Source organism: Meriones unguiculatus, chromosome 15 (assembly GCF_030254825.1).
Source record: "Meriones unguiculatus strain TT.TT164.6M chromosome 15, Bangor_MerUng_6.1, whole genome shotgun sequence".
Classification (NCBI taxonomy): Eukaryota; Metazoa; Chordata; class Mammalia; order Rodentia; family Muridae; genus Meriones; species Meriones unguiculatus.
Genome location: NC_083362.1, coordinates 70386464 through 70413838, shown reverse-complemented (window position 1 = coordinate 70413838; position 27375 = coordinate 70386464). Strand labels below are relative to the sequence as shown.

General features: G+C 41.0%; 1 protein-coding gene across 1 annotated transcript in view; it reads left to right on the top strand.

The window, feature by feature from the left end:
- Positions 1-27375, top strand: part of Dner (delta/notch like EGF repeat containing) — a 277351-nt gene that overhangs the window by 185487 nt on the left and 64489 nt on the right. The window contains exon 8 of the mRNA XM_060368734.1: positions 22292-22516. Within this exon, the coding sequence (XP_060224717.1) occupies positions 22292-22516 (225 nt within the window). The remainder of the gene's footprint in view (positions 1-22291; positions 22517-27375) is intronic.

Sequence of the window (27375 nt, the reverse complement as noted above, 5' to 3'; positions counted from 1 at the left end):
GTTCAGTTCTTGCTGGCCTAGGAAGGCGCATGGGCAGGATGACTGAGTTCCACCTCCAACCCCAGTTTTATGTGGTAATAATGCATATGGTTCCCTTAGTGACAGGGCATCACCTGCTCTATTAGCCTGTTCTTTGGAGCCTCCCTGTCTTTCTTTGGCAGTGCAGACAGACAGGTCAGCTTGGAGGCACACCAGAGCTGAAGGCTGAGCACACAACACCACAGTTGCTTGCCACATACACTGCAGTTCTTCAAAGCCATGTCACATTTGGGATGAGTCAGTTGCCATCTACCTCTTTTAGCTTTTTCTTTTTCAGTCAAGGTCAGGGTTCAGGGGCATTATGGATCCAAGTGGAATTTTGGCAGAAGAGTTTTGCAGCTCCCCAAGCACTTTATTATTTCTTTGATAGTTTACTAGAAAGGTACAACAAAACTCCAGAGGCTTAAAGAGGACAGTTTGTACAACTTGAACTAGAACCCGGGGACCTGGCTTCACTCATCTCTTTTTCCTCCCCAGCACGCTTTTCTGAGTACTTGCTACACATCAGGCGCTGTGCTGGGTAGTGGATTTTGATGGTTGGAGAGGCCGAAAGGGTCCTTCCTAGATGCAGTGTAGTTCATTGAAGGCCCAAGGGAAGAGGTGATGCTAAGATGAGGGCTTGGAGCAGTTGGTTGGAAGGGGGGTAGGGCAAGTTGTGCTGGGCTGCACATGAGCAGTCACTTCTTCATCCTGGAGTGGAGGGAGGCAGAGGCTTAGGTTTTGTGTTCAGCTCTTCCACTTAGCTCTCTATTCCATGGACAAACAACTTTAGCTTTTGGAGCCTCAGTATCTCATCTACAAGATGATTATATGTGCTTCACAGGGTAAGTGCAAGGATTCAAGGCATCCCCTTCTGTTTTACGTAAGACCTGATGCAGATAAGAGTGCTTGGTCTAGCAGCAGGAAACGCTGTCAATGTATATTTGGTATTTTTTTGTCATTGTTCTGTCATTAATTGCCATTAAACCATTGGCAAAATTAAACCAAGTAATTTAATAATTTTATCCTGGAACAGTACTGAATGTAACTTGGAGAGAGATGAAAGTAGAAATAGAAAGGTCTGGGGACAGTTGCAGAAATTCAGGAGGTAGTTGGCTTCTTGGAACAGAAGAACAGACTCTGGGAAGAAGCAAGAAACTGATACCTATGAGAGAATTTCAGGGGAAAAAGACAGGAGCTCTTGGGAAGGATTGACATAGAGGGTAGGGCACAGTGAGATAGAACAATGTGGCTTCTATCACTTTCTAGCTGGCTGTCTTCTTTAAGGGAGGCATGAAGGTTTTACAGACCTTGTGTTTGAGGGGCCCTTAGCCCACACCAGTGAGGTGCCACTGAGGAAGAAGAACTAGCTAAGTCTAAAGAGAACGATTGACCTACAGCAGTCTAAGCCCTGGGTACTGGGTCTAGGATTCTTCTTCATCCCATGGCCCTTTGTCTGCTCCGTGCTGTAGAGATTGGTGTTCAGGCATTGAAGAAAATGAGCATGTGTATCCCAGCAATGATTTTATTCAGAGATCTCTCTCTATTGAAGATTGAGATGGCTTTGGGAAGGTCTGGAAGCTTTGTAGCAGGCATGCACTTCTGGTGACAAGAATTTAAAAAGCAGTCCTTCTGTTGAGATTTCTTCAGTGTCCCATACATATACTGTATTTTGCTTATATGGGCATACCTTCTTCCCTTCCCCATCTTTCCTCTCTCCTGCCCACTTCACTCCAAAATAATGATTTCCTCTTCTGCTTTGATGCTATCTATCTATCTGTCTCTGTCTGTCTGTCTATCTATCTATCTATCTATCTATCTATCTATCTATCTATCTACCTATCTGTCTTTCTATCATCTGTATCTATCTACCTATCTAGATTCTTTATATGAGAGAAAACATATTCGTACTTCCACGTCTAGATTATTTTGCTTAACATGATGATCTCTTGTTGCATCTTTTTTGCTAACAGTACTGCAGCTTTAGCCTTCTTTATGTCTACCTATCTTCTTAGTGTGGTTGAATAGTAACTAAATATGTAGAATATTTTGCCTGTTGAAAACACCTTGATGTGAGGATTCTTCTCGCATTAGCTGTACACTAAAACATTCGGAAAACTGTCTTAAGGCATGAATGGAATTCAAGCCAGCCCTTTACCTTCTTCCTTTTCACGTTGTCTTTTATACACTGATGTTGATTTTTGCCTCCTCCCTGTTTTGCCTTATGAGTAGGAAATTAATTCATTGCTCTTGTCGCCCCCAAGACTTTGACAACCCTAGCTGCGGATCGCATTGCCTGTTAGCAAGAGGTTAATATTCAGTAAATGAATCACTCACAAAAGAGAACACTTAGATGCTAATCACTTTGTACACCAACTTGATCCTGAAAAGAATTTCACAAAACTCACACTATTAATATTTTTTATTTAACAGACCAGAAAAGAGGACAAATAGCCAGAAACTGGAACCTAGGTGACTGGCCTCCAGTGCTCTCTAACCACTTTAACCTGGACATATTCTTTAAAGCAATCCTATGGTGTTAATTTTATTACACACACACACACACCACACACACACACACACACACACACACACACACTGAGACAGGATATGTATCCCAGGATGACTTCTAGCTCTTTATGTAGCCGAGGATAGCTTTGGACTTCTGAACCTCCTGTTTCCACCCTCTGAGTAAGAGGATTACACTGTTCATCACCCCTGGGATCATGTAGCACCAGGGATTGAAGACAGGGTTTCATGCACACGAGGACAAGCTAATGGTTGAGCCCCATCCCTAGTACCCGTGGCATTTGATACTTTTATTTTATCAGTTCTTTGAGAATTTGGTGCAGTGTATTTTAGTCACATTCACCCCCATCATCTCTTCCTAGATCCATGCTCCCTTCCCCATCCACCCAACTTTATGCTCATAAAAACAGACAAACAAGCAAAAAGCCAAACGAATTAGGTGGCTGGAGAGCTGCTCAGTGGTTAAGAGCACTGACTGCTCTTCCGGAAGACCTGGGTTCAATTCCCAGCACCCATGTGGCAGCTCACACTCCAGTTCCAGAGAATTTGACAACCTCACCCAGACATACATGCAGGGAAAACGCTAGTGAGTGCAAAATGCTAGAGGGGAGGGGAGAAGGACTCCCCTATCAGGGGATTTGGGGAGAGAGGTGGGAGGAGAAGAGGGAGGGAGGGTGGGATGGGGAAGAGACGAGGGAGGGGATGCAGCTGGGATACAAAGTGAATAAACTGTAATTAATAAAAAAAAATTAAAAAAGAAAAAACACTAGAACCTTAAGATGCCTTAATTTGAAAGTAGCTGCATTTTAACTCTCAGGGTTTCTGATTATGTATACACCCTTCCCATGGGAACATCTCATATTTGATTCAGAACATTGAGATCTTTAAAATTTTAATTGTGAAGGTTTCTGGCTACACACAGCCTATCACCGCATACTGGCTTTTCAGTGTATGGATATGTTTAAGCACATACACAAACACAGTCCAGATGCCACCATCCAGCCAACATCTTAACCGCAACATCTCAGTTCTCCCCAGGATAGCTGGAGGGCACCACAGAGATCAATAAAGAATAAAAAAACAACCAATAGTGATTAAAGCATTCTGCAGCAAGGGAGGTCCGTTGTGCTTGTAGGTATGACCATTCATTTGGTATGGGCCACACCCAGTGGAACAGAGTCCCTTCCTAGCATCTGTTTGTCATGGGAGGCTTATAGGGGCCAGAGACTAAAGTCTAAGTGTGGGCTTCATGTGCTATTTTCAGAAGGCATTTTTTTTTTAAATCCAGTGGACCTAAAACATCAGTGTTGCTAAATGCTAAGGGCTTTGTGGGCATTAAACCCCTTCTATGTGGAATCACAAATCATAGGATTTGTATGGGCTGCTCTTGCTGTGCCATGATGGAGGCAGGTACAGCAGCTTGGTGGGGACTCCCATCTTCCATCTGCTGACTATCAGACATAGCTCTGGTTTGAAACTTATGACACAGAAGCACCCCAGCTTGGTGTGGAGATGGGGTGTTGTTCTCTGGCCCAGAGGGTAGGAAATTCAAGTCTGGGCTTAATGATGGAGACAGGTGTCTTTAAGTATGACTCTTAGGGTTGCACTGCTTAGCTCTGGGTCTAGACCCAAAGTCTGCATGAGTTGATATGAAGAATGCATGACTCTAGCTCTGTGCATGGCAAGTAGGGAGTGTTGAACAAATTAGTTAGGATAACGACTATTAATTAGGCATGGCACCCTGGGTGAGCCATGTAAAATTTTATCTCTTCCTACCTCCTGGTCATAGGATAATGACAACCAACTACGACCTTTATGAGACCTTATTTATAAATGTCTTTGATTCTGATATATCATTTTAAGTGTCTCTTGGTAAGCGTATAAATGTATATTTGTTTTAGGTAACAGTCACAGAGGAAAATCTAAGCACCCCTAGAGGAGGCCTGGGGTCTAGACCTTTATATTAGTCCAGAGGTCTTACAACAAGCTTTATGGGTTTATCCAAACTATTTTGTTTTCCCAAATTTTACAGCCTTTGAGTACTCTAGCCGTACAAACCCTCTTGTCCAACTCCAGTTTCTGTGGGAATGCTTTGCACCTTAAAGGGTTTACAGACATTTAGGACATATGGAACGGGAGTTACAACGGAGGTACACGTCCTGCTCAGAAGCTAGACATATCACCTAATGTCACACCATCCTGGGAGCGGGCCGCTTTCTGCAGTGTTCTGAAGTGGATAATGGCTCGGTGAAAGCATTCTCTTAGGACCACATAAAGTTGTGTGTATTTATATAAGCACTTACAACATGTTCCCATAAACCTAGCAGGCTCGAGTAAATCCACCGCTCCCTTTCCTATTTGGCAGGATCCTCGACCACCGCTCCACTTAAGAACCATAGCAGCCTAGACCCCTGGCTTCCAAGTGGCATAGAGTCCCACCTCTGGAAAAAGAGCATTTGCAGAGCTTGCTGAGAGTGAGCATGGGCGATGTTTGATTTCTGTGTTCACACGCTTTAATTTTCCTCTTATGATGGAGTTCCATTTTAAAGATTTCTTTCCTTTATCCCCCCCTTTATGTAGAGTTCATTGCCTCTGAAATTGTTTAAATAAAAATACGGCAGAGGGTTTTGTTGTGAAGACAACAGCTGGAAGGGCCAGTATTTAGTGAGTGGCTGCCAAAGAGTCTCTCATGGTAACCTGTCCTGTCCCCTGGGAAATCCATGCTAACAGGCAGCTTCAAACTGACAGGAGGCAGTCTGGTGTTCCCATCTGGTGAATGAGTGAATGAATGAATGATGTTGACGTCTTTATGCTTTTCTTTTTTTTTTTTTTCTCCAAAAGAGGTAGATAGGTGCTGGGGGAGATGACTCAGCCATTAAAGTGTGGGCTGTGCAAGCAGCAAGCATGGGGATGAGGGTGGGGATGCCCAGAGCCCATGTAAATGTAGGGTGGGCTTGGTCACCCACTGGTAATTGTAGACCGTGCAAGGTGGAAACAGAAGTTCCCCTGAGCAAGCTGGATCTCTGGACTGGCTGTATAGGCCATCTCTGAGTTAAATAAAGAGATCCCGCTCCATACACAAGGTGGAGAGCAATTGAGGAGACTTCTCAGTCGGCTGTGGTCCTCTGCACACATGTGTGTACTCCTGCACATACAGATTGTGCTCCCACACAGTTGAACACACACACACACGCACACACGTGCACACACACACCGCATGTATATATATGAAAGGAGGGAGATAGATTCACCTAGTGTATACCGTTTAATTCAATTTCTGAAGGTGTGTCTTCAGATATATACTGTCAACACTGCACAGAGAACTAGAGGCAACTAAAGAATACGGAGAACAGGAGAAACAGTCTTCCTGAGGGAAGAGCACACCAATAGTTCGTCCAACACGAAATGGTCATCCCTAAAAATATACACAAATAGCCCTATAGAGCCTGAGCAGGTTATATTTATGAACCTATATCTGTGAATATACATGCATGTAATAATTAATGCAAAAAGAGGTCATGCTTTTGAAAGAGAACAAGGAGGGGTATATGAGAGAGTTTGGAGGAAGGAAAGGGAAGGAAGAAATGTAATAATATTATAATCTTATATTGTAATAATATCATAAAAAATATTCAAGGTTGTGTCCTGTCTGTGGTTTTTCTCTGTGGTTCACAGTGAAATCACAGCATCGGCAGTAACATTTATTGATTGTTTATCCTGTGCTGTTGGTGTTCTGTTCAGGAAGTTGTCTCCTGTGCCAATGAGTTCAAGGCTCTTCCCCACTTTTCTTCTAGCAGGTTTAGTGTGTCCATTTTTATATTGAGGTCTTTGATCCACTTGGATTTCAGTTTTGTGCAGAGTGATAACTATGGATCTATTTGCATTTTTCTACATGTAGACATCCAGTTAGACCAGCACTATTTGCTGAAGATGCTGTCTTTTTTCCATTGTATGGTTTTGGCATCTTTGTCAAAAATCAGGTGTCCATAAGTGTGTGGGTTTATTTCTTGGTCTTCTATTCGATTCCATTGATCCACCAGTCTGTTTCTATGCCAGTACCATGCAGTTTTTGTTACTGTTGCTCTATAGTACAGCTTGAGATCAGGGATGGAGATACCTCCAGAAGATCTTTTATTGTAGAGGATTGTTTTAGTGATTCTTAGTTTCTTGTTATTCCATATGAAGTTGAGAATTTTTCTTTCAAGGTCTGTAAAAAATTGTGTTGGTAATTTGATAGGAATTGCATTGAATCTGTAGATTGCTTTTGGTAAGATGGCCATTTTTACTATGTTGATCCTGCCAAGCCATGAACATGAGACATTGTTCCATCTTCTGATATCTTCTTCTATTTCTTTCTTCAGAGACTTGAACTTTTTTTCATACAAGTCTTTGACTTGCTTGGTAGAGTTACACCAAGGTACTTTACGTCCTTTGAGGCTATTGTGAAGGGTGTTGTTTCCCTAATTTCTTTGTCAGTCCATTTGTCTTCTGTATACAGGAGGGCTACTGATTTTTTTTTTTTTTTTTTTTTTTTTTTTAGTTAATTTTGCATCCAGCCACTTGGCTGAAGATGTTTATCAGCTGTAGGAGTTCCCTGGTAGAATTTTTGGAGTCACTCAGGTATACTATCATATCCTCTGCTAACAGTGATACTTTCACTTTTTCCTTTCTGAACTGAATCCCGTTGATCTCCTTTAATTGTCTTATTACTCTAGCAAGGACTCAAGAACTATGTTGAAGAGATATGGAGAGAGTGGGCAGCCTTGCCTTGTCCCTCATTTCAGTGGAATTTCATTAAGTTTCTCTCCATTTAGTTTGATGTTGGCTATAGACTTGCTGTATATTGCTTTTACTATGTTTAGATAAGTGCTTTGTATCCCTGATTTCTCTAGGACTTTAAACATAAATGAATGTTGGATTTTATCAAATGCTTTTTCAGCATCTAAAGAGATTATCATGTGGCCTTTTTCTTTCAGTTTGTTTATATGGTGGATTACATTGATGGATTTCCATATATTGAACCACCCCTGCATACCTGGGATGAACCCTACTTGGTCATAGTGGATGATATCTTTGATGTGTTCTTGGATTTTGGTTTGCGAGTATTTTGTTGACTATTTTTGCATCAATTTTCATAAGAGAGATTGGCCTGAAATTTTCTTTCTTTGTTGGGTATTTGTGAGGTTTAGGTATCAAGGTGATTGTGGCTTCATAGAATGAGTTTAGTAATGTTCCTTCTGTTTCTATTTTGTGGAATAGTTTGAAAAGTATTAATATTAGCACTTCTTTGAAGGTCTGATAGAATTCTGTGCTGAAACCATCTGGCCCCTGGGCTTTTTTTTTGGATGGGAGACATTTGATGACAGCTTCTATTTCCTTAGGGGGTATAGGACTATTTAATTGATTTATCTGTTCTTCATTCAGCTTTGGCAAGTGGAATTGATCAAGAAAATTGTCCATTTCATTTAGATTTTCAAATTTTGTGGTGTATACGCTTTTGAAGTAAGACCTAATGATTGTTTGGATTTCCTCAGTGTCTGTTGTTATGTCCCCTTTTAATTTCTAATTTTGTTGATTTGGATGGTATCTCTCTGCCTTTAAGTTTCTTTGGCTAAGGTTTTGTCTGTCTTGATGATTTTCTCAAAGAACCAGCTCTTGATTTTATTGATTCTTTGAATTGTTTTATTTGTTTCTTATTTATTGATTTCAGCCCTCATTTTGATTATTTTCAGCTGTCTACTCCTCTTGAGTATATCTACTTCTTTTTTTCTAGTGCTTTCAGGTGAGCCTTTAAGTTGTTTGTATGAGATGTTTCAAATTATTTCTTGAAGGTACTTAGTGCTATGAACTTTCCTCTTAGCACTGCTTTCATTGTGTCCCATAAGTTTGGGTATGTTGTGCCTTCATTTCCATTGAATTCTAGGAAGTCTTTGATTTCTTTCTTTATTTCTCCCCTGACCCAGCTGTCATTGAGTAGTGAGTTGTTCAATTTCCATGTGTGTGTAGACTTTTTGCTATTTCTGTTGTTGTTGAGGTCCAGCTTTAGACCATTGTGATCAGACAGGATACAAGGGACTATTTCAATCTTCTTGTATCTGTTGAGGCTTGCTTTGTGACCAACTGTATGGTCTATTTTGGAGAAGGTTCCATGAGGTGCTGAGAAAAAGGTAAATTCTTTTATATTTGGATGAAAGGTTCTGTAGATGTCTGTTAAGTCCATTTGGTTCATGACCTCTGTCAGAGTCATTGTTTCTTTGTTTAATTTCTGTCTTGTTGACCTGTCCTTTGTTGAGAGTGGGGTGTTAAAGTCTCCCACTTTTAATGTGTGGAGATCTATGCATGGTTTCAGTTTTATTAATGTTTCTTTTTCAAATGAGGGTGCTCTTGTATTTGGGGTATAGATATTCAGAATTGTAATGTCTTCTTGGTGGAATTTTCCTTTAATGAGTATGAAGTGACCTTCCCCATCTCTTTTGATTAATTTTGGTTGAAAATCTATTTTATTAGATATTAGAATGGCTATTCCTGCTTGCTTCTTGGGTCCATTTGCTTCTTCCAGCCCTTTACTGTCGGGTAATATCTATCTTTGTGACTTAGGTGTGTTTCTTGTATGCAACAAATTGTTGAGTCCTTTTTACGTATCCATTCTGTTAGTCTGTGTCTTTTTATTGGAGAGTTGAGTCCATTGATGTTGAGGGAGATTAATGACCAATGGCTGTTAGATGCTTTGATTTTGCTGTTGGTTGTGGTAGTGTGTTTGTGTACTTGGCTACTTTTAGTTTTGCTGTAGTGAGGATATTTAGTTCCTATGTTTTCCTGAATGTAGTTAGTTTTCCTGGGCTGTGTTTTTCCTTCTCACATCTTCTGTAATGCTGGATTTGTGGGTAGGTATTGTTTAAATTTGTTTTTGTCATTGAATATCTTGTTTTCTCCATCTATGATGACTGAGAGTTTTGCTGGGTATAGTAGCTTGGGCTGAAACCTGCGTTCTCTTAGGGTCTGCATGATATCTGTCCAAGCCCTTCTGGTTTTCATAGTCTCTGTTGAGAAGTCAGGTGTGATTCTGAGGGGTTTGCCATTGTATTATACTTGGCCTTTTTCCCTGGCCTCTATCCATGGGCTATCTTAGGTGTTGGCTGTTAGTTTCTGGTGCTTCCTGGAATCCTGGGGTGATTTTTCCTAAAGGAAGCCACCTCAGCTTTTTGGGTATGGTCACTGAATGGTCAGTGTTTCTCAGGAGTTGCCGCAGCTCACCTCAGGCGTATAGACCTGAGTGATAACTGTGGTCTTTGTTAGTCAGGGGGGGCTCTCCTCTCACCCAGAGAAGTCCTGGAGACAGCTGCCCTGCTGCTGGGTTTCTTGCTCTGAATTTAGTGAGCTGCTGCTGTTGTTTTTCACTGTTTCCTAGGCAAGCCCTCTTGAAGAACCTGAGCACCCCGCGATTTGTTCAGTTTAGTTAGGGATAACTGGTTGCCCCTTGGAGCGGTATCTGGTGGCTGATCTCGGGGATCCCATGCTTCTTTAGGTCTGAGGTTAGAGCTCTCTGCCCCAGTACCCAAGCAGTAATCAGTGGCAGGTAAGCATAGCTCTCATGCGTTGCAGCAGGAGGCTAAAGCCTGGAGCCTGCAGGGACCCAGAAACTTTTCCAGACCTGGGTGTCCTGAGGTTGGACCAGATGTTTCTTCCCCACCGTGGAGTTTCCTCTCAACAGGCAGACCCACTCTGTGGTGTTTTGGGGTCCACAATTCATTCTGGGGTGGCACATAGAGCACGCAGGTACAGGCAAGTGGTAGCTCCAAGCTGGCAACTGGGCACCTGCAGGAACCTAGGAATGTTTCCCAAGAACTCTTCTGTGTGTGTGTGTGGTGGTGGGGTCAGCTGAGTGCTCTAAGCTGGGACCTGCCATTTCCCTCACTGTGGGGTTCCCTCCTGACAGGGAAACCCAGTCTCTGGTTCTCTGGGGCCCACAGTTCTGTCTGGACAGTGAGTCCTGTGGGCAGCAGGTCTCTGGGCTGGTGGCTGTGCGCCTGCTGTTCCTGGGACCTCTTCCATGGATTGACTAGGTGAACCGAGGTTGATCCCATTTGCTTCCTTCATTGTGGGATTTTCTTGTGACTGGAAATCCCAGTCTCTGGTGTTTTGGTGCCCACAGTTCAGCCTGGTTAGGTGATCAGGACACGCAGGCGTGTGGCTGTGGGCTGGCAACCAAGTGCCTGCTGGGACCCGGCAACTCTTCTGGGTTTTAGCTGGGTGACCTGAGAATGGACCCTATTAATTCCCATACCATGGGGTTTCCTCTCACCTGGGAAACACAGTTGCTGGTGTTTTAGGCCCCAGAGTTCAGTGTCTTGGTCACTGTGCCAACACTGCTGTCCTGCATCTCAGACAGTACCCTCCCAGCATCACCATCTTAGATCCCTCAAGACTTAGTCAGTATTGTAGGGATGTTCAATGTCTTTTTTTTTTTTTTGACCCAATTTCATCTCTTGTGACAGCATCATCTCTTGTTATTTATGCTTTTCCTAAGCTACTTTTTGTTTTTTATTGAGATAGATTTTTCTTTTCTTCTTGATTGTCTCACTTAGAATTTTCCCATTTATGTGTGATTGTAATTTTATTTGTATGGGGAATGTATTACAAGTCAAGTTTGCAGTGAATGAAGCTTCTGGGTATGGTGACCTCAGGCATCCATTTGGGGTCTCCAAGCCATGGGCCATTTCCATTTCATTTGACCAGAGTCTACTCTTCTATGATAGCTGGAGATGGTATATAGTATTTTAAATAATTTTAAGCATTTACTCAGAATTACCAAAAAATCTATACTCAAGCAGTCTCAAAGAAAAATGTCCTATGATTCTTTCCCCAAAAGGTAATTATTTTAGATTTTAGGTGAATGTCTTTGAAGAATCATTGAAATACTCTTTTAAAAGAAACGAAAATGGGTTCTTAAAGTCATAGCTGTCTGTCTGTTGGTATGCCTATCTGCCTGTCTGTCTCTATCTATCCATCTGTCTGTCTATCTCTCTCTCTGTGTATATGTATATCTATCTATCTATCTAATCTACTTATCATTTTTCCATCATCTACCTACCTACATACCTATCTATCTAAAGTCTTGCCACATTGTTAGATTGGTCTCAAACTCAGATGACTGGTTGTCTAGCCTCAGGCTGCCAGTTAGTTGGAATGCCAGTGTCTACCTTTACACCCAGTCACATTTTAACTGCAGCCTTATTGGACCTCCTACATCTGACAGTTTTGTAGCTGATTTTTTTTAGATAGTCCCGCTTCTCTTTATTATACATAACTGTCTGTTTTCTTAAAGAGAGAGCAAATGTGCTTGCAATGAACTTTTCTGTATGCATTTGTCAACAATCCCTTCTCCAAGTCCAACATTGTTCCTCTTCCTTGTCTTCTGAGTCAAATCTCAGGCTTTCTTTAGAGCCCAGCACAAAGCTCAGCTCTTTCTTCTTCTAACTGCTGGTGCCACATACCAACCCCATAACTGTGGCTGGGGCTGTCCCTCCAACCCTTTATGTATTGCAGAATCATTCCAGTATCTGTGGGAAGAGACAGTGCAATATCTCCCAGCATCTCCTGTGCATTCTGGGTGCTCTCACTGAGGAATGAGCTCCTAAGTGAACCTTCTTCTTACTTTGCTGCACCATCCAGAGCACACTCAGAACTAAACTCTACCTTTGTTTCTGTTCAGTGGTTATTCATTTATATACCTGTAATCACAATATCTGATGACTAATATTCATCCTTTTCCTATTTCTTCATTGTTACCTCTATAACCCAATTCATGTTTATCAGTTTTCTTTCTCTGATTACTCTATTGTGTAATGATTCTATTAGAATATGTTTTCTTCCCCATCTGTTCATTTGTACACTTATTCACTCTATAAGTACTTATTCAGTGCTTCTAATAACTTAAGTACTGTGCTGCAGAGACTCAGTGATAAGAGGATCCAACATTTATTCTTCTCCAGAAAGGCTGTGGTCTCATTGAGGGCGGAAAAACAGATGGTAGGTGAGCCAATGCACAGCTATGTCATTTCTAATAAGACAAATGCTATGAGAGTAACTAGTGGAGTATTATGACAGAAATTCAATGAGATTGGAGTCATCAGGGGAGGTATGTCTAATATGTGACCCAAGGATGAAAGCTCAAAGGGGCTGGGGAGATGACTCAGTCAGCAAACTGCCAGCCATGCAAGCACAAGGATTCAAGTATGGATTCACAGCACCCACATAAAGGCTGGGCTCTGTAGTGAGCCAATGCTTAGGGGTAGGGTGTGGTGGAGTCAGGAAGGTCCTTAGAGCTTGTTGGCCAGCAAGACTGGCTAAATGGATGAGTTCAAAGTTCAGTGAGAGATTCTGTCTCAAAAAATTTTGGTATAGAGATCCAGAGAAGACAATAGTTAGTGCTGACTTTTGATCTACACACACACACACACACACACACACACACACACACACACACAGAGTACACACATAGGTGGGCACATCCAATACAAACATGAGCATAGCACAGAGAGAGTGGAGAGAGTGGAGAGTGTGAGGGATACAAGAGTAAGAGAGAGAGGGAGAGAGGAGACCACATGTAGCAAGAATTTCCAGAAAGGCAGCAAGGCTCTAGGATTAGTGTACCAAAGTATATCTGGGAACTGAATGGAAGCCATTGGGGCCAGCTGCTAGAAAATGAAACATCAGACTGGTCGGCCAAGTTAACACACACAGGACATGCTGCCCATGGAAGGGAGTTGGTATTATTCAGAGATGATTGGAAGTGTGACAACATTTGCATTTTATGAAAGCTAGTCTCATATTGCGGACAATTGGTTGTGTGGCTAAGCTAGACCAGGGGCTTTCACCAGAGGAAACTTGTGTCAGGGAAGAAATGGTTGTACTTTGGGGTGGTGGCTGAGGAGCAAGAGAAGAGTTATTGAGTTCAGGATATGTTTTGTCAGTGGGAGCTACAAGACCCATTGATTGATTTGGGTATTCACAAAGGAAAGGATTAGAAAGACTCCCAGGTGTGGCTTGAACCATTCATTAGGGTTAAGCTTTATAGGTTTATGCACGTCAATTCCTCCATGGGAGTTGCTTTTATAGTACCAGCTTTATTTCATATGCTCTCTTACTAATTCTGCAAACGATTTATATTTCTGACACTACACAGAATGACTTCACTTGTCTTGCAGTTTAAAATATCACACAACTGATTTCTTTTGGTCTTAAATACCTGCTTTTCACAATGTTTGTACCGCAAGGTCATTTTATTTTTATTTGTATAATGCATATCCAGCAGACAGTCATGTAAATATTGGTTCAAACAAAAATTTGAAGGCAGAGTCATCTGGATACATTTCTTCTTTCTTTCTTTTTTACTCTCTGCTTTATTTTATTTTATTTTTTTAAGATTTATTTATTATGTTCACAGTATCCTGCCTGCATGTACATCTGCACACTAGAAGGCACAATATCTCATTATAAATGGTTGTGAGCTACCATGTGGGTGCTGGGAATTGAACTCAGGACCTTTGAAAGAACAGCCAGTGCTCTTAACCTCTGAGCCATCTCTCCAGCCCCCTTTCTTTCTTTTTTACAGCCTTCCTTCCCTGGTTGGTTTCTTCTGCAGATCTGTTTTGTTTGTGTGCATTTTAGCTCTCCAATCTATCTTTTCTTTTTTGCAACCATCCTTTGAAATCACTTATCTGGTAACATTGTGTCCACATATTAGGGACTGAGTTTTTCTCTAGAGATAGTTTTCTTCCTAACATTTTCTGATATCTGTCTGAACAACTTGAAACCTCCTATTGCACACAAGAGGTGCTTCTGTGGTCATTCTCTCTGCACTTGTTGGTTGACACTATCAAATAGTTTCTCATTTACTCCTCTCTAAGGAGGATTTTAAATTCAAATACAGTTTTCTCATTACCTTCTAGTTGGGACTCTGTATTTTTGCTCTCATATAATTTGGTAATCTTTGGTTATTTCAGAATTTCTATTTTAAAAGTTTTTAGTAATTCTTTTGAGAATTTCATACATTACATTTTGATCATATTCACCCTGTCCAAACTCCTTCCAGATCTACCCCATGACATACTCCTCCAAGTTTGTGTTCTCTTTTTATACCCACTCATCAAGTCCAGTTAGCCAGTTGGTGTTGCCTATACAATCTTGGGTATGTGGGCCCACCTGAAGAAAAATTCACCTTCTCCTGTCAGCTATCAATTGCTTTTAGTTCACCAGTCAGCAGTGGTATTTCATGACCATATCTTCCCTCAGTGCAGAGGCTTTGTCTGACTCCAGTTTGCACAGGTCTTGCACACATTGTCAAAAGTCAAAAGAGCAACCACCGCTTGCTCTTACAGTCTTTCTGCCTCCTCTTCCCTAATTAGTCCCGAGTCTTGGAAGGAGTTTCTGTGATATAGATATCACAGAACCTAATGGTAAGACCCTATTGTGAAGATGGCACATACTGAAATCATAGAACGTGGAGAGATCAAGCTGATATCCCTGCTGGCTAGCTTTCATAGTGCTGGATAGGTCCCTGCTCTTTTCTAGGGGATAAAGGTTATCATTAATCTTATCCAGCTGTCAACCCTGAAAACTACAATAAAGACCAGTCTAGAAATAAAAGCCATGGATACAATAGTGGCATGAAGGTCATGGAAATAATCAACCACTTTCTGATTGAATTTAAGGAGGGCTGCTCAACAAGATGCAACCTATACCATCATTCTCTGGGTCAAGAGCCTGTCGGTTCTAGGTCCTAGGGGGAACTTCCTACTAGAACTCTGCTAAAGGGACATAGTATAAAGCCAACTCCTAATGACTTATTGTTATAACCATAGGTTAGTTTATTTCTCAAACCCCATCAGAAAGGCTTCTTTTTACAGTAGGTGGTGATTAACCCAGAGAACCGCAACTAAAAATGTGGAACACTCAGCACTACTACTGTTTACTAGGAATTTTTACTATTTCTGCTACAATACTCCACAAAGCTGTATTCCACTTGCTGTCCTCTGCGTATTTTCTTAATTATTCATTTTGTGTGTGTGTGTTGGTACACACGTGCATTGGTACTCCCTGAATATGGCCTGGAAACCCAATGAATAACAGGGGGAAAGAAGCCAGAGAGCTTGTTGAGCACTGGGATCCATCCCTCTCTGCTTCCTGACTGCACAGAGTGGTTAGTTGTCACCTACTGTCATGACTTGATCAACTGTAGCCTCTTAGACCACCAGCCTGAATGAGTCCTTCATCCCGCAGATTACCTCCTGAGAATCGGGAGTGCAAGCATGCCCTTCCATGCCTGGCTCAGACAGGGTTTTGTGTGCTAGAACTTTCAACTAGCCAGGTGCTTTTATAGATGCACTCCAGTGTGAGGCAATGCGTGGGTCTTAAGGAAATAGTTCTGGAGTCAGATGAGGCTCAGTTTAATTTTTTTTCTTTTGTCATTAACCTGTTGAATGTATATGGAATTAACTTCCATATACATAGAACTCCCTATTCCATTCCAAACTCAAGATCTCAAGCCTTCTTTCAGACTTCTGTCTTTCACAGATGAGGACGCTGAGATGGGTGTTACTTGATTATACTGACATGGATTATCAATGAGAATTTGATTGCATTTCAAATAGCAGATAGCTCAAATAACTGCTATCATAGTTAAGGAGTTTGGGATAATTTACGTTTTCATGACATTGGGTATTTCACGTCCATGAACATGGTATAACCATTTTATTTGGACATTTAAAATTTTAAGTAATATTTTATAGTTTTCAGTGTAGGTTTCTTGAATATCTCTTGTTAAATTCACTTCTATTTTATTTTTTAAAAAAATATTTATTTTTAGTTTATTTCCAGGAGTGTTTTGCCTGCATGTATGTGTAAGAACCGTGTGCATGCTTGGTGTCCATGGAGGTCTAAAGAGGGCATTAGATCTTTGGAATTGTAGTTTCAGATGGTTTTAAACTGCCATTTGGGTTCTAGGAACCAAACTCTATTCTCTGCAAGAGTTGCAAGCAATCATAATCACGGAGCAATTTCTCCAACCTCTTGTAGGTTTTATTGATAATATTTTAAATGGCATTTAAACTCATTTTTAGTTGCTTATCGCTAGTCAACAAAAATACAGTTTGTCCTGATAGTTTGTTATTTTTACTCATGACTCAATAGTTTCATTTTTATATATTGGCTTGTCCTGATAGTTTGTTATTTTTACCCATGGCTCAATGGTTTTTATTATAAGCTCCTTTGGTTTTCTTTGCATAAAATCATAGATTGCTAAATAATATAGTCATGCTGTTTTTCTTATATGCTTTAAGCTTTTACTTGCCTTTTACATATAGTGAAATATTGAATATAGGTATATAGGGTAGAATCCTTTCTTTGTTCTTTATAACGGGGGATATTCATTACCATACTGCTAGATATGATGCTATTTCCAAGAGGAAATTAACATCTATTTTAGTTCTCTAAAGTTTTTTCTTTCTGTTTTAAAGTAATGAATGAATGTTTATTTTGGATAATAATTTTTTTCATATTTATTGAAATTATCAAATTATATCAAATGTTATGAAAGGAATATATTATTCAGATATTGTATATAGTCATTGATTTTGTCAATTTACTCCATTAAGCACTATGAAAAGTCTTTTTTGTATGATTTTTGGTTTTTTTTCTCTATGTATTTGAAACTGTCTTAATTAGATACCTACACATTTTTGACAATTAGATTTTCCTGATGAATTGCATGCTTTTTATATTAAGAATCCTTTTCATGTCTAATATATTTTTTGATGAAATAAGATCTTGTTATATAGCTCAAGCTAGTCTAAAATCCACTATGGATGTATTGACTATGTTATTTATTTGTTTTTAATGTTTTACCCTTCTTTTAGAGAACACATAGAAATTGCTGGATTTTTTAATGCAATCTAAGAAACTCTGCCTTTTACTTTAGAGTATTAGTCCATTTACATTTAATTTAATCATTGATCTGATTCAGTAGACCTTGTTTAATATTTTCTCTTAATTTTTGATTTGCAGTAGTTTGTCATTGATGTTCCTATGTGTTTTTTAATTCTTTCTGCTTGTTCAATGAATATTTTGTCCATGTTGATGATTTCAGATGTGACCTCAGATCATTTAAAAATATATCTCACTATCCAGAATGGAGTAACAGGTCAATACATAATTATAGCAGAGGGTATTGAGTGTGGCTATTATTTTGTGTAGCTATTTGAGCTGAAGTTTTTTTTTTATTGTTTGTTATTATTAGTTACATTTTATTAACTCTGTAAGAGCTGAAGTTTTATAATGTAGGAAGTAGGGAGATAGATACAGGTTAAGTAGCATCCAATAACTGAGGCTTTAAGACAGATACTAGCACTCATTTCTTCTTATAACTTCTTTTTTTTTTTTCTGTAACCTGGGATGGTTGAATAGTACAACAGAATTTTGGCTTGAGAATCCCGGGTTCAAATATGACTCTGTCTTTTTCTAATTGTGTGCCTTTAGGCAAAGTTCTCGATCTTCCTGTGTCTATTTTACCATTTAAAGTGAAGAAATAATAGTACACATGGGGTTTATGAGTTCTAATCATATATTATTTATATATATCCAATCATGTATGATAGTGTACACACACACACACACACACACACACACACACACACACAGTTCTGAGTCAATATAATAAAAGCCTTGGAACAGAGCATGCACTTCTAAATACTTGCATGAATAAGCACGGTTTCAACAGACTGCCGTTGAGCTTGCTCAGATGTCCTTCTGATCAATTCTTGCACCTCATCCCACAGCTGTTATCCTGAGAGCTCACCCACTTTGCCTTGCAGGGTGGCCCAATAACTGCATGTGTTTAAAGAGCTGTGTGTGAGCACCTCCTGATTCCAGAAAACATCCTTAGACATGTTTAGGAATATGGCCCTGGGGGACTCTGGTCAAATGTGAAATTTGATTATGTTCCAGAGATTGCCTAACAGGCCAGCTTCCTTCCAGTTTTTCTACACTCACTCTCTGAGTATACATACAAAGTATAGGACTCACAGCTTAAAGGAATTTGAATCCAACATTTATTGGGTACCATCCATCATTTTGTAGGTAAGGAAATAGAGCCCAAAATGATAAAATACTTTGTCCTAGGTCAGACAGCTTATAAGGAGATTAATTTTTATTTATTTATTTGGCTTTCCATTTCTGGTGTTACAAAACCCTGTCCCTGTTCTCCTAGGAAGGTCATGTAGGGGGCAGCTGAGGAAGAAGTGAGTCATTTACAAAAGGATGTCACATGAATAAGATAACAATGGCTTGAGCAATAGAAGGAAATGCAGAGTTTGCTAGTTAAAGCCAGAGAACTTTCAAAATCTGGCACAGCTTTCTCTTCTTCCTTTTATTCCTAAATGCTTCAGCTGTCCAGCAACCCAGCTGAACTGAAAACCCTGAGTGCAAAGCCTCTTCTTGTGTTTCCCATCGCGGTCCATACTGGTGCCATCCACATGGTCTCTGGCAGCCATATACTAACTGTTAGCAAACAGTATTTGAGAGTTACTATGCTTGCATCTAAGATCCATAATAAATCCAAATAGCAGATATGAAAATGAGCCAGAGGGATTCAGTTCTGGGTCACAGGTTAGTGGGCAGAGGTGGTAATTGAACCCAGTTCATTTTGCCTTCATTTTGAGTTGACTTTTGGAGATAATAGGTCAGTTTCAGTCCTCTGTGAGTAGCTATCCAGTTTTCTCAGCCGTGTTTATCCTGCTCAGGGATGTTCTGATGTTCACCGAGAATCAGTTGGCTGTAGGCTTGTGGCTTTGTTTTTAGAGTTCCTCCTGAGTTTTGTTGGACTGTGCTTCCAAGTGCCATGCTGTTTTGGGTACCGTGGTTTTGTTGTGTTTCAGTAAGTCAGATGCTGTATCACATCCAGCTTTGTTCATCAGGTTTGAGATTGTTTTGGCTACTTGGGGTCTTTTGTGCTTCCACATGAATTTTAGTGTTTGGTGTTGGTGTTGATGTTCTGTGATGCCATCAGTGTTTTGATGGGGATTGCATTGGCCTGTAAGTCACACAGGTATGTTAACAATATTTATTATTCCAGTCCATAAAATGGGAGGTTTTCCTAACTTAGGGTGTCTTTACATTCCAGGAGTGTTTCATGATTTTCTTTTGCTTTAATTTTTTTTTTCATACAATGTATATCCTATTTTCCCCATCCCACCCCTCCTAGGTTATTCTATGCTCCCTATCCATCCAACTGCATGTCCTTTCTCTCTCTTAAAAATATCAAAACAAAAGCACAAACAGTCAAAAACGTGGCATTCGTTTCATGTTGTCAGCTTCTCCTGAGCCTCAGCCCCGTTTGCCTTGGGGTCTCTTTGACGCCCAGTGACAGATCTTCCCCTGGGCAGCTGCTGCTTGGTTGGGGGTGGCACTTGTGTCCACGTCCCTTAGTGATAGGATTTTATCTGGCTGGAACCTGTGCAGGTCATGAACAGGCTGCCATAGTCCTTGTGAGTTCCTAGGAGCCTCAGCCCCAATGTGTCTGGGAGGTCCGCTGTGGCTCTCACCAATTCATCATTCAGTCATTTGGAGGAAAAGCTCCGTCTCTTCTTAAGCAAAAGCTAAAACCCAGAGCCTCTGTCTGGCTGATACAACTTGTGGGTTGACTTGGTCAGGTAATCTCCCAAACCTGTCTCCTTAGATTAAGAAAATAAGAATTACTTTCTCAGTGCCCATACACAGAGCCAAGTTATATCTTTAATAATTCAAATGGCCATAGTGCATTTTTTAGACCCAAACTGGGAGAATTAATTTTGCTCTAAAATTAAGATATTACTAGATAGTTTTATTTTTTCAAATGAATTGTTAAGTAAGGATACTTTACAGTGTTGTCATGTGTTGCTAAGTTTTGAAGTATCTTCTTTTTAGCAGAGTAGAATGGAACACATGAAAGATAGAAAAATATTCCACACAAGGGGACTCTTCAGAGAATTCACGCATTATGTAAATTGATTGTATGTTACATCATTAGTTTGATTTCTAAAATTTAAAAGCTAGAAGTTTATAAAATGTTGAATGTCACTTAATTTCTTTTTCTATATCTACTCAGAATGATTCCGAGCCAATTATACCCACTTATGCGTGGTGCTTCAGATAATTAAATCTGGTTATTATTGTTCATTTTTATAGATTCACTATATTCTTAGCAATAACTATAGAAGTTGTCACTAAGGAATTATGTGTATATATAAGTAAATATAAACAAAACATAGATAAGAAAAGTGGAATGTCACAGGAAAAGTATGCATGAGTAACATTGCTTAATTTAATTTCTAAAACTTAAATATTTATTCAATTTTCAAATTATTCAAATTAATCCTGAAGTACAAAGAAGCTTAAGGTTGTATCAGTGCTGAATACATACTCCTGGGTGGCTGAAGAAATGTGCCCACACTTATATGTATATGTAAGTTTTTAGCCTGAGAAATGCCAAATTATGTATACAGAAAACAATAAAAAACACTTATCTGATATTCTCATTTAAAATTAAAATACATAACAGCTTTACATAATATTATATCATAAAGCATGCTTGCATGCATAATTTCTAGATTATAATTCGTTCTTCTCAACTGCTCAGTTCAGCATTTTCAGAAAATCCATGCAGGTGTGCAGCTGTGGGCCTGGACCACTTTTGAACATTTCCTTCAACCCAGTGGACCACCCATGTCTGGTGTCCCCAGCCTCTCTTCGTATGCCAGGAACAGGCTCCACATATCTAAATCCTACATTTTCACGGGTTCTTTTTCTAGACATCTCTACATAGCAGCATGATAAGACATGTTGTCTTCTGAATCTGCCCTTGTTCTTAGTGTCATGTTTAGGTGACTCACTCATCCTGTGGCATGCAATGGTGCTCAGCCACTATCTATTTCCAAATGGCATCGCGCTGGAAGAATGGATGGGACCACATCACCAGAATCAATCTTTAAAATGTTTTTTTACATACATATTGCATCTTTTGGGTGGAACATCTAAATACATTTATTGAAAACACCGACTTGTACATTTTGGGAGAAAGAATTATAATCTAGATATTATGTACTTAAATGGGATATGTGTTTTCAAGAAATTGTATAGAAGACCAATGATAAGGATGGGCAAGATGTCATCACCATTATTTTACACGGGTTTTTCTCTTTTACGTTAGTATTACATCTTATACTTTCAGGTAATCACTGTCTACATAGACACATGCCACGTGCATGTAGACCACACATGCTGTACCTCCAAGCAGTCATACGTTTTGTGTTTCCACAAGCATAAAATCACAGCATTTGATATTTTGACATAGGTTGCCAAGTCTAAGATAAACGATATTACAGGTCTCAGTGGGCTGGGACATCTGAATCGGCGAATTGTATGCAAACATGTTTTAAGTTTTTAAATTTTTACTCTTTGAGACAGGGTCTCATCTATCCCATGTGTCCCCAGACTTTCTATATCCCCGAGGATGGCATTGAACTGCTGAAGCCCTGGCCTCTGCTTCCCTAGTGCTGGGATTCTGGGGCTGTGCCACCATGTTTGGTTTGCGCAGTGCTGGGGAGTGAACTCAGGGCTTAGTCTCTGCTGGGCAGCTTACTCCTCCCAATGAGCTACATCTCCAGTGTGGTTTTGAAAATCTGAAAGCCCCTTCATGCCCTCTTTCCTGCAGGCTACTTCGGCCCCGCTTGCGAAGAGAAGGTGGACCCCTGCGTGTCGTCTCCGTGCCAGAACAACGGCACCTGCCACGTGGACGGAGTCCACTTCACCTGCAGCTGCAGCCCCGGCTTCACAGGGCCCACGTGTGCCCAGCTCGTGGACTTCTGCGCCCTCAGCCCATGTGCCCATGGCATCTGCCGCAGCGTGGGCACCAGCTACAAGTGCCTCTGTGATCCAGGTGGGTCCTCCCTGCAGACAGCAAAGCCTTTCCTGGAAGGCCTGTCAGCTTGTGCTCGCGTGTGAGCCAAGTGTGTTCACGCCACAGAGTGTGATATTCGCAGATGAATTCCACTCATCGGTGCACATCTACTCCTCAGACTCACTTTTGGTAGAGCCTCAAACAGGCCTTTTCTTTTACTCACGGGCCATTCATGTTCATTGTGAGAAAGTTAGAAGGCAGAATGAAGACATTTAAACTGGCCTGAATCTTCTAGCACAACTTTAGTGTCCAGGGAAAGCACAATGCAGTCCATTTATCACTGCACTGTCGATTGAAATTCTTACCCCGTGAGCAGCGTGCTACACCCGACTTTCCCTGTAAACATTCAATAGCTTCGTCATTCATTTTCTAGAAAATCCTTTGCATTCTCGTTACTGATACTTACTTAGATTGTGGAAGTTTCAAAGTAAGAGTGATGACTGGTTCTCGTCTGTGTCTTTCCAGTCTAACAGTGTGTCTGAAAAGAGCGTGTGGGTAGGTAGCTCTTTCCTTCCCTCATTTCCATGAGCTAAATCTTCACATTACTTCCCAGCACATGAAGTAATTAAGTCCCTGACCAGTCACTGTGGCTAGCCAGTACCTGCTTTCACTGATCCCTGGCTGTGCTCTCCTCCTGGGTTGCCTGCTCTCTCTTACTCCATCTCTCTTCCGGGACTGAGTTTGTTTCTCTGAGTCCCATCATCTTTACAGTGTGACACAGTCACAGACCTCAGAGAGATCTTTTGTTACAACATGCTGCACATACATAGCTGGTCCATAGGGTTGAAAAGCTTCTGGACATCCTCACCATCTGAGCATGTGTGGAACATTCTCAGTGATGTTTGCACAAAGATGAAATCACCCAGTGATGCACTGTTTGGGATGTTTTCTCATCCTTCAGTGACATGATATGCTGATGATTGTGGTGATACTCAACCCCAAGGAGTGAGAGAAAGGTATATATATATATATATGTATATATATATATATATATATATATATATATATATATATATTTCAGTGATTTGAATCAGCAGTTGTACTCCTGAGCCATTGCTGACTGACAGTCTTCCTAGGTTCTTAGCTAGATATGTCGAATATTTGGCCCCTCCTTTCAGGGCTACGTTTACCTGGAAAGCCTCTGGAAACTCACTCTTTACATGTGACCTCGTACTCATTAGAGAGCCCCAGCCCAGATTTCAATCCCAATGCCTCTGGCTCTATGGCCTCAGCACCAGGCTCAGAACTTCCAAAGGCCACATTTCATACTCACAAATCAATTAAGAGTTAACAGGAAATGCAGCTAAGCTTTTGAAAGGTGATGCAAAGCTTTCTGCACATAGACTCCTAATTCTCCGGTTTTCTAAGCAGCTGATATTTTGCCAAGTTCTTCTTTCTTCCATGTTCTGCAATACAGAGGAGGGGCTGTTTAATCTGCTTGGTAACAGTGTTAGGATTCTCCAGAGAAGCAGAAGAGACACACACAGTGGTTTATTTTAAGTAACTGGCTCATGCAATTGTGGGGACTGGCAAGTCCAAAATTCGTAGGGAAAGCTGGCAGGCTGCAAGCCCAGGCACGATGTCTGAGTTGTGCTTTGAAGCTAAAATTCTTTTTTTGCAAGAACCTGAGTCTTTGCTTTTAAGGCATCCAAGAGCTGGTATGAGTCTTGGCCATATTATACAATCATCTGCTGTACTTAGAGACTCTGATATCAATCTTAATACCATCTAAGAGAAGAATGCTTTTGGGTCTTATGTATATAGAGAAAATATCTGGATCCATCATCTAGGTAACTAGACAGGTGCAATTAATGATCACAGTAATATTTGGGGGTTACTTGTAAACCTTGAAGGGAAGTAGCCTCAATTCCGTGTGTGATGCCCCTGTCTTCTCAGGGTCTGCATCACCTTTCTCGGCTTGAAGTTTGGTTGACCTGCCTCTCCTGGAGGGTCTGGTTTTCATGTGTGGGAACTCAAGCCCATGTATGGCAGAGCTTCACTCTGGGGAAGGAGGCAGAGCAGGGATGTCTGATTCCCTGCCTGGAAAGCGCATCCTTAGGACAGCCTGGTGTGAGCAGACTGAACAAGGTGCCGTTATGCTGGATGGAACCAGGTCTCACGCGTGACACGAATAGGGCTCTCTGTGCCCAAACACTCTAGAGATGTCATGGCACCTGTGGGGTGGTTCTCTCAGTGGCAACTGGAAATGAAAGATTGCTGTCAGGAACTTCCCTATAGACTGTTTCCTGCCTCTGAGAGTCTTCTTTTCCTACAAGCCTCAGAGAGAATACTCAAGCAGGACAGACCAGAAAACAACCTCAATTTCTGCTCTGAATTATTTTCTTTCGTAAGCATATTTAATATTTTTAATTTTTTTTTCAAGTAGAACATAGTTATTTGAAAATAAATTGCCTGACTGTCTTTGGGTCTGTCTGTCTGCATATGTATTGTTATCCTAAGCAGAGACATCCATTACTCATTGTTTCTCTTCTACTCTGAGAGAGGCAATTGGCAGCAGTAGAAGGACCAGGTCTCTCCCATCTATTCAGCATGAACATGAAACATGTACAGAGTATTCCTGGGCCTCAGTTTCCTCCTTGGGTGGAGAGCTTGAGGGAGGGCTTCGGTGCAGTCCCTCTGTTTCGTGTTAAGCTACCCTTTCAACCCTATCAGGGAGTCTTCAGTTAGCATCTTTTGAGATAGCTCCCAGTTATAATTACTTTCCCCTCTGTTGTCTGTTCCAGCCTCCTCCATGTCCACTTGAAACATTTAGATTGGTAGTCGCCTGTGGGTGTGCACAATTCCTAAGTGCCTTTGAAGCCCACAGAAAACGCATCTTCTGTTCCATAATACTTTCATTTGTTATGCCGCCTCCAGTGGGGTCCTGGAATCCCATGAGGGCTTGCTCATCATATTTGGGACACCCAGTTGCCTCCAGGGGGAAAACTCTCTCAGATGGCTGGGTGACTTCATGGGAAATGACTTTATGTGACTTTATATGCCTTGAGACAGCTGGCAGGAATTTACATTTTTAAGAAGTGAACATGACAGGTCTGTGAATGGGAAATTTCTTGTCTTAATTTTTTTTTTTTTTTGCAGTATGTAATTGCTTTACCACTCGTTTGCATAATAGTTGAATCTTGTAAGAATAGATGAAATTGGGTGTCTGGCTGCAGAGCGGTGGGCTGGATCGTCTTTACAGAGAGCAAACAGATCCTGTTTTGTAAATGGCAGCAGATTGAAATCATGCTAGATTGGCAATTAGTTCTCATCTGAAAAAATAAAAAATAAAAAGCACATGCCATTCTGATCACTGCAAATCACATGTGTCAGGGGTTTTATTTCCAAGCCTCAGTTTTAGCTTACTGTTTCCTGATGGCATTTTAATACTAAAGAATAAAATGTCACCACTGAGTAATTGCTGAAATGTCAACTTCCAGTGACAGTTTTAAGTGACAGGCCACTCATTCTTTAAAACATTGCAAATTGAAATCTCTCAGAGGCTGGAGAAGTCAGGTCTAGGCGATGCTGCCTGCGTTTGGTGGGAACAGGTCGAGGCGCTTGCTGGTGGTGACACGACTTCTTGTGACTCTGGTGGAACGGTGGCATCTTTTAGATGCTGTTTTAGAAAGTCATTGCTGCTGACGACCAGTACCAGAGCTGTGGCTGACTGGAAAAAGACGGGGTTCAGCTCTCTTTGTCTGGTTTGGGGCCCTAACGCGTTTGAGTGAGCAGTTTGCATGCAAATTATGTGTCACATTTAAGTTTTATGAATAGTATCTTTCACGACCATCAATGTACCGCCAGTCAATTAGGCCCCTCGACCTGGACTGAGTGTTGGCCACATTTCCCAGCCAATTCTTCCCTACTGTGGGGCAACTGATTGAGTGATGTCATCCAGATGCAGACTGCAAAGGAAAGAAAATCAGGCTCCTTCCAAACAAAATGCCTTTGCTATTGTCTTTATAAAAAATCATACTCCTAGGACTTGGACACTGTTTCCCCCTATTTTCTACATTTGCCCCACTCGCAGGCTGTGTTTCTGTTCTGTGTGGCCTGTGAGACACAGCTGGTCTCACTTTCTACTGTGATACTCAGGGATGCCTACATCAGTATTCCGATAGCGCTGCCTGGAAACAGGATAAAGATGAGACTTAATTGTTCATAGTAATTGAGCAGCAGCCAGAAAACTTAACACACCTATAAAGATAGGACAGCATTTAGCTCCCTAATGAGGATCTGGATGCTCTCAAATTCTGGGATAAGGACAGTAGACGACTTTCATCTTCATTAACCCGGGAGCTTCCTCCGGCTTCCTGGGACGAAGACAGGAATTCTTCCTCAATACATTCTTGTATTGGCATGCTGTGATCTGCTCCAGCTCCTTGTTCATGAGAGGTGTAGACCCTGTAGGCATATAGCTCAGGCTCCCAATCCTGGGACACCCGGCCTAGTTCATACTCCAAAATATGGTGCCTGTTTTTTTTTTTTTTGTTTGTTTGTTTTCTTCTTCTTCTTCTTCTTCTTCTTCTTCTTCTTCTTCTTCTTCTTCTTCTTCTTCTTCTCCTCCTCCTCCCCCTCCTCCTCCTCCTCCCTCCTCCTCCTCCCTCCTCCTCCCTCCTCCTTCTTCTTCTCTTTCTTCTTCTTCTTCTTTTCTTTTACCATCTGGTCTCAAAGAGGAAGAAAGGGAAGAAGTCCTGTTTACTCAGATGGAGCTTCCTCCATGGGGACCTACCTCATTCCTCAGAATCTGTACTCCACAAACAAAACAAACCCAAACACCCACAAATAAACAAAAACAGCTTAAATCTCCTCTTGGAAATGCTGATGAAACTAAG